Raw genomic sequence first — 17,175 nt, forward strand, 5'->3', positions numbered from 1 at the left:
CTTTTTTTGTGCGACGTGTCCGCCATTTCCGACCGCGCATGCGCAGCAGGAACTCCGCCCCCGCCTCCCCGCACCTCACAATGGGGCAGCGGATGCGTTGAAAAGACAGCATCCTCTGCACCCGTTGTGCGGCGCTTACAATGCTAGCGTCGGCCCAACACACTGCGATGGGCCGAGTACGATGCTAGTGTGAAAGTAGCCTTAGGCTTCTTTCACACTTGCGTCGGTACGGGGCGGTCGCAATGCGTCAGCCCGACGTACCGACGCACGTTGTGAAAATTTTGCACAACGTGGGCAGTGGATGCAGTTTTTCAACGCATCCGCTGCCCAGTCTATGTCTTGGGGAGGAGGGGGCAGAGTTACGGCCACGCATGCCCGGAAATGGCGGACGCGACGTACAAAAAAAAGGTTACATTGAACTTTTTTTGTGATGACGGTCCGCCAAAACACAACGGATCCAGTGCACGATGGACGCGACGTGTGGCCATCCGTCGGTAATACAAGTCTATGGGCAAAAAAGGCATCCCGTGGGCACATTTGCAGGATCCGTTTTTTGTCCAAAACGACGGATAGTGACGGATGCCACACGACGCAAGTGTGAAAGTAGCCTTAGGGTTAGGGTTGGGGCTAAAGTTAGGGCTAGGGTTAAATTTAGGGTTAGGATTGGGGCTAAAGTTAGGGTTAGGGCTAGGGTTGGGGCTAAAGTTAGGTATAGAGTTGGGATTAGGGTTAGGGTTTGGATTAGGGTTGGTATTAGGGTTACGGTTGGGATTAGGGTTACGTTTGGGATTAGGGTTAGGGTTGGGATTAGGGTTAAGGTTGGGATTAGGGTTAGGGGTGTATTGGGATTAGGGTTAGGTTTGAGATTAGGGTTGTGTTGGATTTAGGGTTTTGATTAGGCTAGGTTCACATTGCGTTAGGGCAATCCGTTAAGCGCATAGCGCTAGCAGATTGCGCTAACGCAATGTTTCTCTAGGGTCCGTGTTCGCCGTCCCCGCTAGCGCAGATCCCCGATCTGCGCTAACGAGGGACGGACCTCGGACGCCCCTCGGACACTGCAAGCAGCGTCCGAGGTCCGTCACAAAAGAACGGCACATCGCTAGCGCGTGCCGAAAATGGCATGCGCTAGCGATGTGCTACAGGCAGAAATCACATTGCTGTCAATGGGAGCGCTAACGGACCCGTTGCATGGCGTTAATTGCGACATTTTCGCCGTGCAACGCAGTCCGTTAGCGTTAACCCATTAACGCAATGTGAACCTAGCCTTAGTGTTATGGTTAGAGTTGAGATTAGGGCTGTTTTGGGGTTAGGGTTGTGATTATCGTTAGGGTTGTGATTAGGATTATGGATCGGGTTGAGATTAGGGTTAGGGGTGTGTTGGAGTTAGAATTGGGGGGTTTCCACTGTTTAGGTACATCAGGGGGTCTCCAAACACAATTTTGCGCTAAAAAAGTCAAATGGTGCTCCTTCCCTTCTGAGCTCTGCCGTGCGCCCAAACAGTAGTTTACCCCCACATATGGGGCATCAGCGTACTCGGGATAAATTGGACAACAACTTTTGGGGTCCAATTTCTCCTGTTACCCTTGTGAAAATAAAAACTTGGGGGCTAAAAATCTTTTTTGTGGGAAAAAAAATATTTTTTTATTTTCACTACTCTGCATTATAAACTTCTGTGAAGCACTTGAGCATTCAAAGTTCTCACCACATATCTAGATAAGTTCCTTATGGGGTCTAGTTTCCAAAATTTGGTCACTTGTGGGGGGTTTCTCCTGTTTAGGTACATCAGGGGCTCTGCAAACGCAACATAACACCCACAGACAATTCTATCAAAGTCTGAATTCCAAAATGGCGCTCCTTCTCTTCCGAGCTCTGCCGTGTGCCCAAACAATGGTTTACCCCCACATATTGGGTACCAGCATACTCAGGACAAATTGGACAACAACTTTTGGGGTCCAATTTCTCTTGTTACCCTTGTGAAAATAAAAATTTGGGGGCTAAAAAATCTTTTTTGTGGGAAAAAAATATATTTTTTATTTTCACTACTCTGCATTATAAACTTCTGTGAAGCACTTGGGCATTCAAAGTTCTCACCACATATCTAGATAAGTTCCTTGGGGGGTCTTTTTTCCAAAATGGGGTCACTTGTTGGGGGTTTCTACTGTTTAGGTACATTAGGGGTCTGCAAACGCAACATAACGCCAGCAGACAATTCTATCAAAGTCTGCATTCCAAAACGGCGCTCCTTCCCTTCCGAGCTCAGCCATGCGCCCAAACAGTGGTTTACCCCCACATATGAGGTACCAGCATACTCAGGACAAATTGGACAACAACTTTTGGGGTCCACTTTCTCTTGTTACCCTTGTGAAAAGAAAAAACTTGGGGGCTAAAAAATCTATTTTGTTAAAAAAAAATATTTTTTATTTTCACGACTCTGCATTATAAACTTCTGTGATGCACTTGGGCATTCAAAGTTCTCACTACACATCTAGATAAGTTCCATGGGGGGTCTAGTTTCCAAAATGGGGTCACTTTTGGGGGGTTTCTACTGTTTAGGCACATCAGGGGCTCTCCAAACGCGACATGGCGTCCGATCTCAATTCCAGTCAATTTTGGATTGAAAAGTCAAATGGCGCTCCTTTGCTTCCGAGCTCAGCCATGCGCCCGAACAGTGGTTTACCCTCACATATGGGGTGTCGGCGTACTCAGGACAAATTGTACAACAACTGCTGGGGTCCATTTTCTCCTGTTACCCTTGGTAAAATAAAAATTTGGAGGCAAAAAGATCATTTTTGTAGAAAAAATTCGATTTTTTTATTTTCACGGCTCTACGTTATAAACTTCTGTGAAGCACCTGGGGGTTTAAAGTGCTCACCACACATCTAGATAAGTTCCTTAAGGGGTCTAGTTTCCAAAATGGTGTCATTTGTGGGGGGTTTCCACTGTTTAGGCACATCAGCGGCTCTCCAAACGTGACATGGCGTCCGATCTCAATTCCAGCCAATTCTACATTGAAAAAGTAAAACGACACTCCTTCTCTTCCAAGCTCTGCGGTGGGCCCAAACAGTGGTTTACCCCCACATATGGGGTATCGACGTACTCAGGAGAAATTGCACAACAACTTTTGTGGTCTAATTTTTCCTGTTATCCTTGTGAAAATAAAAATTTGGGGGCAGAAAGATCATTTTTGTAGAAAAAGTGCGATTTTTTTATTTTCACGGCTCTACGTTATAAACTTCTGTGAAGCACTTGGGGGTTCAAAGTGCTCACCACACATCTAGATAAGTTCCTTAAGGGTTCTAGTTTCCAAAATGGTATCACTTGTGGGGGGTTTCCACTGTTTAGGCACATCAGGGGCTCTCCAAACGCGACATGGCATCCGATCTCAATTCCAGCCAATTCTGCATTGAAAAAGTCAAACGGTGCTCCTTCACTTCCAAGCTCTGCGGTGCGCCCAAACAGTGGTTTACCCCCACATATGGGGTATCGACGTACTCAGGAGAAATTGCACAACAACTTTTGTGGTCTAATTTCTCCTGTTACCCTTGTGAAAATAAGAATTTGTGGGCGAAAAAATCATTTTTGTGAAAACAAATGCGATTTTTTATTTTCACGGCTCTACGTTATAAACTTCTGTGAAGCACTTGGGGGTTCAAAGTGCTCACCAAACATCTAGATAAGTTCCTTAAGGGGTCTAGTTTCCAAAATGGTGTCACTTGTGGGGGGTTTCCACTGTTTAGGCACATTAGGGGCTCTCCAAACGCGACATGGCGTCCGATCTCAATTCCAGCCAATTCTGCATTGAAACAGTCAAACGGCGCTCCTTCACTTCCAAGCTCTGCGGTGCGCCCAAACAGTGGTTTACCTCCACGTATGGGGTATCGGCGTACTCAGGAGAAATTGCACAACAAAATTTGTGGTTAAATTTCTGTTTTTACACTTGTGAAAATTAAAAAAAATGGTTCTGAAGTAAAATGTTTGCAAAAAAAAGTTAAATGTTCATTTTTTTCTTCCACATTGTTTCAGTTCCTGTGAAGTACGTAAAGGGTTAATAAACGTCTTGAATGTGGTTTTGAGCAGCTTGAGGGGTGCAGTTTTTAGAATGGTGTCACACTTGGTTATTTTCTATCATATAGACCCCTCAAAATGACTTCAAAGGTGATGTGGTCCCTAAAAAAAACATGGTGTTGTAAAAATGAGAAATTGCTGGTCAACTTTTAACCCTTATAACTCCCTAACAAAAAAAAATTTTGTTTCCAAAATTGTGCTGCTGTAAAGTGGACATGTGGGAAATGTTATTTATTAACTATTTTTTGTGACATATCTTTCTGATTTAAGGGCATAAAAATACAAAGTTTGAAAATTGCAAAATTTTAAAAATTTTCACCATATTTCCATTTTTTTCATAAATAATCGCAAGTAATATCGAAGAAATGTTACCACTAACTTGAAGTACAATATGTCACGAAAAAACAATCTCAGAATCAGCGGGATCCGATAAAGCGTTCCAGAGTTATAACCTCATAAAGTGACAGTGGTCAGAATTGTAAAAATTGGCTCGGTCATTAAGTACCAAATTGGCTCTGTCACTAAGGGGTTAATATTCAGTGAAAGAGAAGCTCGTTGTCACAGGACCACAAGTATCAAAGTCGCATGTGAGTCAAGTGTCCATGTGATGACTACTGGAACCTGCAGAGCTGAATCCTGACATCGCAGACTTCTGAATTCTCACAACTTATGCACTGCACACTTTCTCCCTTGCCGGTGGACGGTCATGTCAGCACAAGCATGTAATTTATATACTTCTGACCACATTCTGACTAGACGTGCCCGGCCTCACTCAGTTCATTTTCATTGAGTGAGGCCACACATGTCTAGTCAGCATGTGACCGCATGTATGTAAATCGCCAGCACGAGAGAATCCTGACAGCGTGCAGTGCGCACTGTGAGAACTCATAAGTCTGCAGTCTCAAAGAATGACTGCACTCATTACAAACCTGGACATCCCCTTTAATGCTTCTGACATAAATAAGAACATGAGAATTAGTTAGTATTACACATAACATTTACATCCAGGTACCTTATAGATGACGTCATCTCTGGAGTCGTTCTCCTTCTTATCTTCATCTTGTCCAGACCCCATGATGAGTTTTCTCATCCACAGCTCGTCTCTGCAGACTTCCATCTTCTCCGCTCTTTTGCAGAAAATCTCCACATGATGCCCTTAAAGATCAAAGTGTAATTAAAATGCTCCTGAATAAAAAAAATTACCCTTAACTATATTGTCTGCACAAAATATGACCCCCACACTGTCCCTCTTATGGTACATGCTCTTCACACTGACCTCTCCTTTCCATACCGGCCCCCTCTTCACACTGTCCTCTCATACTGTGTCCCCCCTATAGGACCCAGTATTTATACTGTACTCTCTCATCACACTCCCCCTCCTTTGTATACTGTCCCCTCCTGGCTGTGCCCTTACATTGTTCCTCCATGCTACGCCCCCACTACTCAGTTTCTATTCTGTGCCCACTCACCTTTCTCCCCCCATACTATTTCCTCACACTATTCCCCTCCCTCCCCATACTGTCTCCTCTCACATCCCACCGTTCACCATACTGTCTTCTCATATATTTACCCCCTCACTTTCTATACTGCCTGCTCAGCTGACTCCCCATACTGTGTCTGTACACATCCCATCACCCTCACTCCCCCTACTCTGTCCACATACATTTTTCACATCGCTACTCATACTGTGTCCGCACACATTCCCCCGTTCGCTCCCCATACTGTCTGCACCCATCCCCCCATACTGTTTCCTCATATATGCCCCGCATTCCCCATACTGTTTTCTCATACATGCCCCCCCATTCCCCAGTATTTTCCTCATACATGCCCTCATTCTCCCATATTGTTTATTCATACATACCCCCATTCCCCGGTACTGTTTCCTCATACATGCCCCCATTCCTCCATACTGTTTCCTCATACATGCCCCCAATTCCCCCGTACTGTTTCCTCATACATGCCCCCCATACTGTTTCCTCATACATGTACCCAATTCCCCCGTACTGTTTCCTCATACATGCCCCCAATTCCCCCAGTTTCCTCATATATGCCATCTCCCCCTTTGCTCTTCATTTTGTGTCCTCAAATCTCCCCCACACATCAAATCCCTCCCCATCCCCACTACAAATCTCCCCACACACAATAACCCCATCTCCACTCAGAATCTCCCCACACATTAAATCCACCATCCCCACTTCAAATCTCAGTCCACACATAATAAATCCCCCCATCCCCACTCAAATTCTCCCCACACATAATAAATCCCCCTATCCCCACTCAAATTGTCCCCACACTTTATAAATCCCCCTGTAAGAGACAGTACTGTACATAACAGCAGAGGAAGCTATATAATAAGGGACGGCACCATATATAACTAGAGAGAATGGTCCGTAATAGGGGATGATGTTATACATGATAAAAGAGGAAACTATGTAACTAAGGATGGTGTTATATAGAATTTGTGAGTACACTATATACTAAGGGACTGTGCTATACATAAGTACGTACACTCTATACTAAGGGACTGTGTTAGACATAATAAACAATGTCTTCCTCCCCCTGTTCTTAAGTCCGTTATAAGTCCCTCTTCCTCCCATCCCAATCCCCAACACCCCTCATTGTCCTCCTCACATATCCCATTATTGTCCTCTTCCCCACCCCATCATTGCTCTCTTCACCACCTCCATCATTGGCTTCTCCACCACCACTTATCATTGCTTTCTCCCCCACCCCATATAATCGCCTATTCCACAACCTCCATCATTTCCGCTTTCCTCACCACTCCCATCATTGCCCATTCCACCACCTCCATCATTTACTCCTCCACCAACCCCATTATTGCCCTTTCCACCACCACCATCATTGTCCTTTCCACCACCACCTTGCATTCTCCCCCACCACCCCATCATTGTCCTTTCCACCAGATCCATCATTGCTTTTTCCCCCACCACCCCATCATTGCCCTTTCCACCACCTCCATCACAGCCTTCTCCACAACCCCATCATTGCCTCCTTCCCCACCACTCCCATCATTGTCTTTTCCACTACCACTATCATTGCCACCATTTACCCCTCTGCACATTCCCCCACAGCGCTACGCATGCACGCACACACACAACACACGCAGCACCTCTCACCTCTACACACACATACCTCTCTGCACACTCTGCCGCACTATCTCCATCGCCTTCCTGACACAGCTGGCCGCTGAATGATGACGTAATCCAGCAGTGCTGCCTGTGTGAGAGGAAGCGTGGGCAAGAAGCTGGAAGACAGATCGCTGCAGCTCCGCTGCCGTTTTCTCTTGCAGGCAGCTGAGCTGCAGGGATTTCTCCCTACCCACCGCAGCCACCCTGCAGGGGCCCCCCTCCACCTCCGGGCCTCGATGCAGCCGCACAGGCTGCACAAGCGGTATGTCCACACATGGGAGCCGATGCACGGCAGCTTCTCTGTGATGGCTGTCAGATTGACAGTCGGCACAGAGAACTGCCAGCTCTCAGTCAGGGGGGCGGCAGAATGCAGCTGCAGGGGGAGACACTGCAGACCGCCGCATTAAACGGCATGACTGCACCCCGTCGGCTGCGCCCGGGGCACATGCCCTGGCTGCCTCCCCCCTAGATACGTCACTGGATGCAGTCACTGTGTACATACATTACATTACGTATCCTGTACTGATCCTGAGTTACATCCTGTATTATACCCCCAGAGCTGCACTCACTATTCTGCTGGTGCAGTCGCTGTGTACATACATTACTTATCCTGTACTGATCCTGAGTTATATCCTGTATTATACTCCAGAGCTGCACTCACTATTCTGCTGGTGCAGTCGTGTCCGCCATTTCCGACCGCGCATGTGCGGCCGGAACTCCGCCCCCTCCTCCCCGGACTGCAGAATGGGCAGCGGATGCGTTGTAAAACTGCATCCGCTGCCCACGTCTTGCAGAAATTTCACAGCATGCGTCGGTACGTCGGCCCGACGCACTGCGACGGGCCTGTACCGACGCTAGTGTGAAAGTAGCCTTACTTAGGGAGATTTATTCTCTTTCAGAGATGATTTAGTTCTTGAGAAGGTAGATAACAGGCAGTGCCAGGCTCCAGAGTAGTTATCTTAGCACTAAACAGCCACTAGTTTAAGATTTAAGGTACCTTCACACGAAACGACTTTGTAACGATATCGCTAGCGATCCGTGACGTTGCAGCGTCCTCGCTAGCGATATCGTTTAGTTTGACACGCAGCAGCGATCAGGATCCTGCTGTGATGTCGCTGGTCGCTGAATAAAGTCCAGAAGTTTATTTGGTCGTCCGATCGCCGTGTATCGTTGTGTTTGAAAGCAAAGGCAACGATACCAGCGATGTTTTACACTGGTAACCAGGGTAAACATCGGGTTACCAAGCGCAGGGCCGCGCTTAGTAACCCGATGTTTACCCTGGTTACCAGCGTAAAAGTAAAAATAACAAACAGTACATGCTCACCTGCGCGTCCCCCAGCGTCTGCTTCCTGACACTTACTGAGATCCGGCCCTAAAGTGAAAGTGAAAGCACAGCGGTGACGTCACCGCTGTGCTGTTAGGGCCGGAGCTCACACAGTGCAGGAAGCAGACGCTGGGGGACGCGCAGGTGAGCATGTACTGTTTGTTATTTTTACTTTTACGCTGGTACCAGGGTAAACATCGGGTTACTAAGCGCGGCCCTGCGCTTAGCAACCCGATGTTTACCCTGGTTACCCGGGGACCTCGGCATCGTTGGTCGCTGGAGAGCGGTCTGTGTGACAGCTCCCCAGCGACCACACAGCAACGCTGCAGCGATCGCCATCGTTGTCGCTATCCCTGCAGCGTCGCTTCGTGTGAAGGTACCTTTAGAAAGATCTCTCTTCTCTTCGCTTTCTGCCCAGACTTTTGTGTTAGACAATGGGAGAGTGGAGTCCAAATAAAACTGCAAGATGGAAGTCTACTCTTGTGCCCATGTGGGTCTTGGCAGGAGGAGGCGCCCCCAGATGTGTGATTCTGAGCATAATACAAGTTTACTGTTCTTTAAGCTATTATTTAATTTAGCCACTGTGTGTGTGAGAATCCATTTACCTTGAATCTTGGAATCCATAATAAAATACTCACCATTTTCAGCAATGCCGCTTCTCCTTGTTGGACAGAAAGTGTCTAAAATGCATAATAACTGTAGAGCAAGTCATGAAAAACATTTTTTGGATCAAATTTTATCAGAAGTCTGGTACACTGAGCTTGATTCTATCGTCACTGGAAGCTTGATCTCCACCTCATGTCCTTCTGGGACCACTTGGACTTACTAACCACAGTTGGACAAAAGCCTGAGAATTTTTGAGTTAAAATACTGAGTAATTAGGGCTCCTATTCTGGAAATGGCTAACAAGGTTCTTGTGTTTGATGTCAATATGACTGAAGAAACTATTCATAGAAGAGATATAAGGGATAAGGAGCCTCCAACCTGTAGCCATTATCACTATCATTAGGTAGGTTGAGGAGATATTTTATGACCCACGGTCTATGGTCAGGGATTATGAGCAGCCTCTTGAAGAACATCAGTTTAGTCTTTTCATTAAGTTGTTGATGTTGTAGTGAAAAAAGGCAAGACACACATCTAAAAGGATTTTTTTTTTTTAATCGGGAGTTCCTCATAATATATCTCCATAGCAGCCTCTCTCTGTATGTAAAGGCACTCAAAAATACTGTTTTGCGGAAACCCAAAAACGAAGATCCTCTTGGCACTGATAGGAACTCTTGTGCCACCAGTACTGGTCTGGTCCCTTTGGCATCTACCTACCTTCTCACCGCATTATGCTGATATTATAACATTGGTGGTACTAAATTGGTTCTACCATAATGAGTAGCCTACCGACACATTAACACTATAGTGTGCAACCTAACTTAAAGGGGTTTTCCAGTCAAGATAAGTTATTCCGGGATAAGTGAAAATTTCTAGATCAGCGGGGGTTCGATCACTGGGACATCACCAAATGGCAGAAAGGGGCAGTCCTATCCCTGTTAGAATGGTCAAAAGTGTGCATGCCGAAGAGCCACTCCATTCATTCTCTATGGAACTGCATAGTGAATAAATAAAAGCGCGGTCGGACATGTTCAATGCTGCTCCATTCTAACAGCGATAAAAGTGCATTGTTCTGTTGATTGGTGCCGGGTCCAATGGTGCGACCCCTACTTATCTATAAGTTATCAAAAAGTAACTGTAGTTTCGATCAGGATATTCAGTCTATTGAACTCTTATAGTGGGAAAAATATGCTAGATTACTGATTTTTCAATAAACTGTTATATGTGAGTATACAAGGAATAACACAATGTCCTGAACTTATCATCAGCTTTACCTTTACAGGCTCCGTATCTAATTTTCAGTTTTCATTGAACTAGTGAGAAGAGACTAGCTCCTATGATATCTCCCATACACAGTGCACATGAGTGATTTCTACACTGAGCAGTGTAGCTGTGACTCCAGCACAGAGATGAGCTAAAACACTAGAAGCTGCATCTCTTTCACTCTGCTCAACCCACCTCCTCTTTCATCCTCCAACTTCATAGGCAGCTCTAATCTGACATCTCAGTGAACTGGCAATTTTACAGAGTGAATGATGAGATCACATAATTCAACCAGAGTCAGTCATAAGTACTGAATTAAATTTATTCTTTAAGAGCATACAACCCTTTTGCGCAAAAAGAACCTTGCAGCAAATTGCACAGCAATGAGCAGCTGCACTCTGTCTGCAAAAGGGGTCTTTTACTTATTGATTTTCTCCTGCCTTTAACCCACTTCCCTGCCGTTGTAGCTTGCAAGGAGCTGTGTAGATGTTGCATGCATTTCTGGCAGTTGTAGGGTTAAGGCCGATTACTTAACATAAAGGGGAGCGCAGCACTGAGCCATCTCTTGCAGACTGCAGAACATCGCAAAAATACAGCCATGCACAAGATGCAAAAAACCCAAGATGCAGGCAGTGTGGTGAAGCTAGCACGGCTCCTTGCCCCTACTAAACCCAGAGTGGACCATATACACAGGTCTAGCGACCGGCCCAGTACAGAGCTGAGATTAAGAGATTAAGGAAGAAAAAAAGGCAATTATGTAAAAAGTTTCTTTGGAAGAAAACAAGTGCAACAAAAAGCCAAGGCAGAAATGCAAATCAATCCAGGTCAAGCCTACGTGCCAGTATTTGGTTCGGGCAGCAGTGGTGGCTGGTGAAAGGAGCCTGGGCGTCCCAATATAAAAAGTACAATAATTTTTCTCCCAGCTCCCGACAGTCCAAATTCCAGAGAAACAAGTGCATAAAATGCGTTCTCTCACCCAACAAAACCCTTCCTGAGCTTAAGAAGTGGAAGGCTCCTTAAGAGTCATCCAAAGTTCTTCCTCCCGAACCACGTTGAAAGGTGCAACCACATTATAAAACCGTTCTGCAATGTTCTTTATATATGGTTAGGACCACAGCATCAAGTGTGGAAAGAAAGTGGAGCCATATTTACAAAAAACATCACACTTTTTACCCCTTACGAGAAATCTTTAACTTCTTCATCAACTCAACAATAGCATTCAGGAAGAACTTCTTTTGTTTAGGTTGGACCTGAACATTTGCAAGATTAAATAGGCTTTCAAGAAGACTTCTATCTACAAGGAATCTCCAGTTTAGGGACGGCTCTAACTTTCTTCTATCCATGGCCTTCAAAATTTTAACCAATTGCAAAGTCTTGTTAGGTGCTACGTAGAAGCCTTGGGAAACCGCACAAGCCAAGAAACAAACAAATGCTGAAGATGGAAATTCCCTTTAAATTATCCCACCCTTTGTATACTATATGTTGGCTGGATGGAACGCCATAGAAGCTAAATTCACCTAAGTGCATCAAGAGCCAAATTACGGTTGGTTGTCACCTCAATATCAGTACATAGATAGGATGGCACACCATGATTTCGGGTCATCATTACCAGATTGTGGTGGCTCACCATGAGTTGCCAAAGCCAAAACATACACAGATTACTTGCATATCTCTATAATGAGCCCTCATTAGAAAAAAAAAGGTTTGCATTTGAGATACTGTGGTCGGGTGGGTTAAGTGAATACTAGAATTTCAAAAGTAAAAACTCACTAGCGCCCTCTAGACCACAGAAAAGTGTAAGGCATCGCAATCGTACATATATTTACATTAGTTAGGTACATTGGGGGCTGTACTGATTAAATCTAGCCCTTTTCATGCAGGAGGTGGTGGAAATTTCAATATCCGACCTAATATAACTATCAACAGCACCAGATGAGACATCAATGTCTGTAAACTGGATGGAACTCATTAGAAAGTTCTGTTGTCTGACCTGTCGGTTGGCAGCTTTATTGGCAAACAGTTTGATTACTGAGATACGAAAAAGGAACACATTTTTTGGTACATGCAGAAAGATAAATGAAGAAATCTGGGGATAAACAAGATGTCATAGGGGTCTATGATGTGGACTTTTCATTGCAACATGCATGAGAGACCAATGAAGATTATATGCCTCTATCCATAATTACATTAATCTATACATGGTAAACAAAGATCTATTAATTGATCATTGTTCCAATACTGTACATCTGAAGAAAAGTCCGAAGGGGTGTCTTAAATATCCTGTACAACTATATACAGTGGCGTTGAAAACGTGAGGTCTATAAAACTCTCCAATTGACGGAGACACTTGTAATGGCAGAATGTGAAAATAGACGGACTAGATTTGTAATGTTCTATAAAAACACTGTACAGTGAAGAAGATGAATGAGAGTAAGAAAACTGTCTATAAGTAGCCCAGGGGGCTTACAAAGATGTCCCAACTTCCAGCAAGTCAACAGTTGTGAAGAGATGATGAACCTCGCCATATCAACCAGTGCTAACTGATCTGCCAACCCAACAGCTAGTGAAAAATGGCCAATGAACCTAACAATCAACTATGTCAAACAGACACATAAGGTAACAGGGTGCCTGCCCCAGAGTACTGGGCAGTTCAACCAAGTCTAATCTGCAGTTAGAGCAAGCCTAACAGAAGATGTTGTCATCAAAAATTTCTATCCCACATTTGCTACTAAATTCTTTGATGTGGTTGCACCTTCGGAGGAAGATGTAGATATGGAGACGCTTTATTCTGGGCGCATTACATGAATCGCTGGTTGCCAATATCTACACAAGTCCAAAAGATCTCTAGGCAACCGCTTATTTGCTAGTTGGCCAACCCATATCACCATATGGTCCCTCACCGGTGGCTGACCTTGGGGGTGGTCCACAGGGTGTGCAGAGATCTGAGTCTGTGTCTGACTCTCCCTCTGCAATGTAAGGACGAACTTTGTTGCTGGGACCAGGACCCGCCACTGCCCCATTGTTCAAAACGTCTAGGTTCTCCTTGGACTGAGAAATGCTAAAGCCACTGAAGGAACGCTCTAACTCTTCATGATCCACTGAAGGAATTGATATGGAGGTGTCACTATCTCTCAAGGCTGCTGTTTCTCGATGTTTGGCAGATCCTTCTTCGCCTGTCCCCATCCTGCTTCCTCCAAATGCAGAAAGTGAGCGCTCATGTGATGGGGGAGGAGGAATCCTTACCATGGAATTAGGATCGCCTACAGGGGAAGAGCCATGGCTATGGCGGTGGCTTGGTGGCTGTTGCTGCTGTTGCCATGATGTAGATGGAGGGCAATAAGTTGTAGTTGTTCCCTGTGTAGGAGGAGCACTATAGTTTTTTTGACCCATAGAGCTTGTGGATCGAATAATTTTAGTGATGCAGGCGTTTCTTTCTACAGGATCCCGGCTATCCTCTGGACTGTGATATGGAGGAGCAGGCTCACGGTCTTTGGTCCCGAAGTAAGCCTCTGTTTCAGATGGTGGGATGCCCATTCTTTGCATGTAGATGTTGACTAAAAAGTCAAGTTTCTTCTCCATTGACAGCACCTGAAAAGACCATAATGGTTACCACAATCACCTACACTAGGCTAATACATATTAACATGCCTAATGTGTAATTACTGAGACGTGATTTTATTTGAACCATAAAAGTGATCTTAACTCAACATAAACACATGTGAACATAATTGTAAGGATTGATAAGATATTTTAAGGTTCAATCTGATATTTTAAGGTTCGATATGAAACCTAAATAAACAAAAGCTAAATATAACATTGTAAAATTTCTCACATACCTGTTGTCAATTTACTTACCTGTTTTTCCACTTTGCCCAAACGACCCATCATACTTGGGTCCTCAGGAATCTCAGGTTCAGTTGCTCCCTTAGTCCTATCCTTCTCATTAATGGAACCTCCTCTTCCGACAATTTGGTCCACTCTACCAGAAACATAAACATACCCAAGAATGCCCAAAGATTAGTCAAATGTCACTGCAGATTTCAATTCTTACTATTCCAGTAAGCAATTCAGAATCAAACTAGTTCTAGCACTGTAGCACAGTCTACATTAGAAGAAATTTCAGCATCTAAAGGCGTCAATTTTTTTTTAAAACCGATTGGAAGCCATTAACCTAAGAAAACCAAAAACAAGTCCCAGGCACACGTGAAAAGTCCTACAAGAGTGCAATATTCACATTTCCAGTAGAGTTAAGTCATTATTTTGGCCTTTTTATGGTAGAAGATTAATTTTAGGTCCTTTCAACAATTATAATGTATTTTTTGAGCCCCTAAAAGTCCATCTTGGAAATTTTAGGGGCAATGAGGTGAAAATGTCAGTGACATGAGTGAACATTCGCTCTTGTATAACCCTTCCAAAAGCTGATCTGGGGTGCAACATCTACAGATCCCCCCCCCCCCTCCCCCCGTTCTCTTTGTACTGATCATTAAGCCTATATCACACTTGAATGCTGAGTGGCTCCCACCAGCCGGCATGATATGTGATGGGGACACGTGCACTAAATGAGGGTGGCAGGGGCAAGGATGAAGTGGACACAGACAAACACAGTGACAGCAGAGAAGATGAAGGGGCCAGGCTACTGCAAGGCAGAAAGCAACAGCCTACAACAACTGCCAGGGATCCAGGCAACTTTTATTTTTTCTTTACCAACTGGGTCCCATGATTTTGGCTAGAATACATCTGGGTAATGCTTTGGATATGCTAAATTATACATGACTTTGGCTCACAAAGTACGTCATCCAAATGAAGACTGCTGGAAATTTTCACCTACAGCTTGAATTGCCAGTTTACAACAGTGGGGTTGTCCTAAATGTACGGAGAGGAAGCTGTCAGTACTTGAGATCAGTCTTGCATGAGCTGAGAACTTCTATAAACCCCAATTAGTTGGAAAGATCTTGCTGCTCTATATGTTAATTATACCACCATTGATAGTCATATCAGTGGTCAGTATGGCTCTTAGGTTCTCACCCAGTGCCAAGTTATGGCTCTTTACTTTAAAGAGTTGCTCAGAAGATGTCCATTTTAATAATTGAAAATCCATGTAATCCAGAAGAAACCTACAATTTTTGGGAGCTGTTGTGGACATGGCTCTCATCTGTGGCTTAAAAGATGATGTCCTGAGCAGGGAAACCCCCTCTAATAAATAACAGCGTATACAAAAGGAGTTATAACCAGTGAAGATGCCTATGATTACACACCCGCAACATCTACTCAACATTGGTTCCTCCCTTCTAAAATCCTAATCTTTGGTGGGATCTAGAGATCATTTATTTAGAAAAAGATACATTAAAAGAGACATAAAAATGCTGCTCATTTTCAGCCACGATGCCATCTTTGTCATGCTCCATTAGAATACATGCGTGCATGCAAATAACAAGGTAGAACCCAGAGCAGAAAAGAAAGACTAGCAACAGATAAAACAAAGGAGGATGCTTGTCTTCTCAACCTCGTTGCAGCTCAAAAAAAAGAATAAATGATACCAGCAAACCCCTTTCACCCATTTATGTGATGGACACTTACCTTCTGCATGGGTCACCTTGACAACTTTGTTTCTCCCTAACCAATGGACACTATGCTTCCCTAGATCTCATCCTATAAAATCCTGTTTCATATGATGTTCAAACTATAAAACCTATATCTTGGGAGCACTAAACCTAAAGTAGACCTCATTTGATACCATTTAGTAGGGTAGACAGAAGTTAGGTTTAGTGTTCCTTTAAAGGGAATCAATTCCCACTGTTGATCATACACCAAGTTTTTGAGGTCACTGACAATTCTGGAGCTTCCTGATTATTGTTCTCTACAAATACTTATCAGGTCATCACTAAAAAAACAGAAACTTATATTAAGGTCTTATACTATTTTGGATTTGGGCAGTTTTGGACCTTATGTGTGTCCATAAAAGCCAATGATCTCATAAGAAACGTGGAGGTGGCTCCTTAAATTCTACATGACATTTCTTGTCTAATTCCCCTAGGTTTTCCCAGCATCTACATGCCATCACAAACCATGGACTGGAAGAGGTTCGCCTTCAAGAAAGGAAATAAAAAATGAAAGCAGTCCATACAAAGAGGCATTTTGGTGAATCCTAACCTAGGAGAGTACAAGGGAGATTCTTTGGTAGATTGCACTGATCCTTTGGTAGGGTACTTCTTATGCCGGGGTGTTGAAGGGGGTGGGGGACCCACAATCATATCTATCCTGGCAAAGTAAATAGAAAAACAAAACACCAGCAAAAATGCATAATGAAGCAACGTTGGGAAAAATTCAAAAGGGAAAATTTTTCAATAAATTGGAAATATATTCCATTGGGCTGAATTCAGCTATGTCAATGTGTAGGTTGCGGAAAAACCACCAGTCAAAGTCTAGGATGGCTGGAATATATTTGCATGTATATATGTAGCAATATCCTGGTTGGAATACTGGATATAGATCAACATATATTCCTATGGTTCGAGGTGACAGACACAGTGTGAAAGTATAGAGAGGGTTTGTGCGTCATGATGGAGGAGTGAAAAAAATACACAATATGACACAAGACACACAACTGGTCATGGGAGTAGTCATCATACGTATGCAGGTCAGAGTGTAATTGGTGGTGAAACTGGAATTTATCAAAGGCATTTGTCAAATTAATAAATTTATCAAACCCAACTAAGAAGGAGTTGACGTTATCTTCTAGAAGTATTATTAATGACCTTAGATAACATCATC

At 44.1% G+C, this 17,175-nt stretch overlaps 2 protein-coding genes across 10 annotated transcripts in view; both read right to left on the reverse strand.

Annotated features, from left to right (window-relative positions):
* Window positions 1–5,439, reverse strand: part of LOC143769183 (uncharacterized) — an 87,706-nt gene extending 82,267 nt beyond the window's left edge. The window contains exons 1-2 of one of the 2 annotated variants that reach the window (XM_077257749.1): window positions 5,342–5,439; window positions 5,078–5,220 (exon numbers count right to left, since the gene is read on the reverse strand). The gene's annotated coding sequence lies outside the window, so the exon portion shown is untranslated. The remainder of the gene's footprint in view (window positions 1–5,077; window positions 5,221–5,341) is intronic. The other variant, XM_077257748.1, reaches the window with a different exon arrangement.
* A 5,269-nt stretch (window positions 5,440–10,708) lies between these two features.
* Window positions 10,709–17,175, reverse strand: part of KCNQ2 (potassium voltage-gated channel subfamily Q member 2) — an 86,133-nt gene continuing 79,666 nt past the window's right edge. For 4 of the 8 annotated variants that reach the window (XM_077252927.1, XM_077252928.1, XM_077252926.1 and 1 more), the window contains 3 exons: window positions 16,555–16,662; window positions 14,260–14,383; window positions 10,709–13,992 (listed from right to left, as the gene is read on the reverse strand). In XM_077252927.1, coding sequence (XP_077109042.1) covers window positions 13,261–13,992; window positions 14,260–14,383; window positions 16,555–16,662 — 964 coding nt within the window. In that variant the 3' untranslated portion in view covers window positions 10,709–13,260. The remainder of the gene's footprint in view (window positions 13,993–14,259; window positions 14,384–16,554; window positions 16,663–17,175) is intronic. The other 4 variants (XM_077252933.1, XM_077252932.1, XM_077252931.1 and 1 more) reach the window with 1 other exon arrangement.

Source organism: Ranitomeya variabilis, chromosome 4 (assembly GCF_051348905.1).
Source record: "Ranitomeya variabilis isolate aRanVar5 chromosome 4, aRanVar5.hap1, whole genome shotgun sequence".
Lineage (NCBI taxonomy): Eukaryota > Metazoa > Chordata > Amphibia > Anura > Dendrobatidae > Ranitomeya > Ranitomeya variabilis.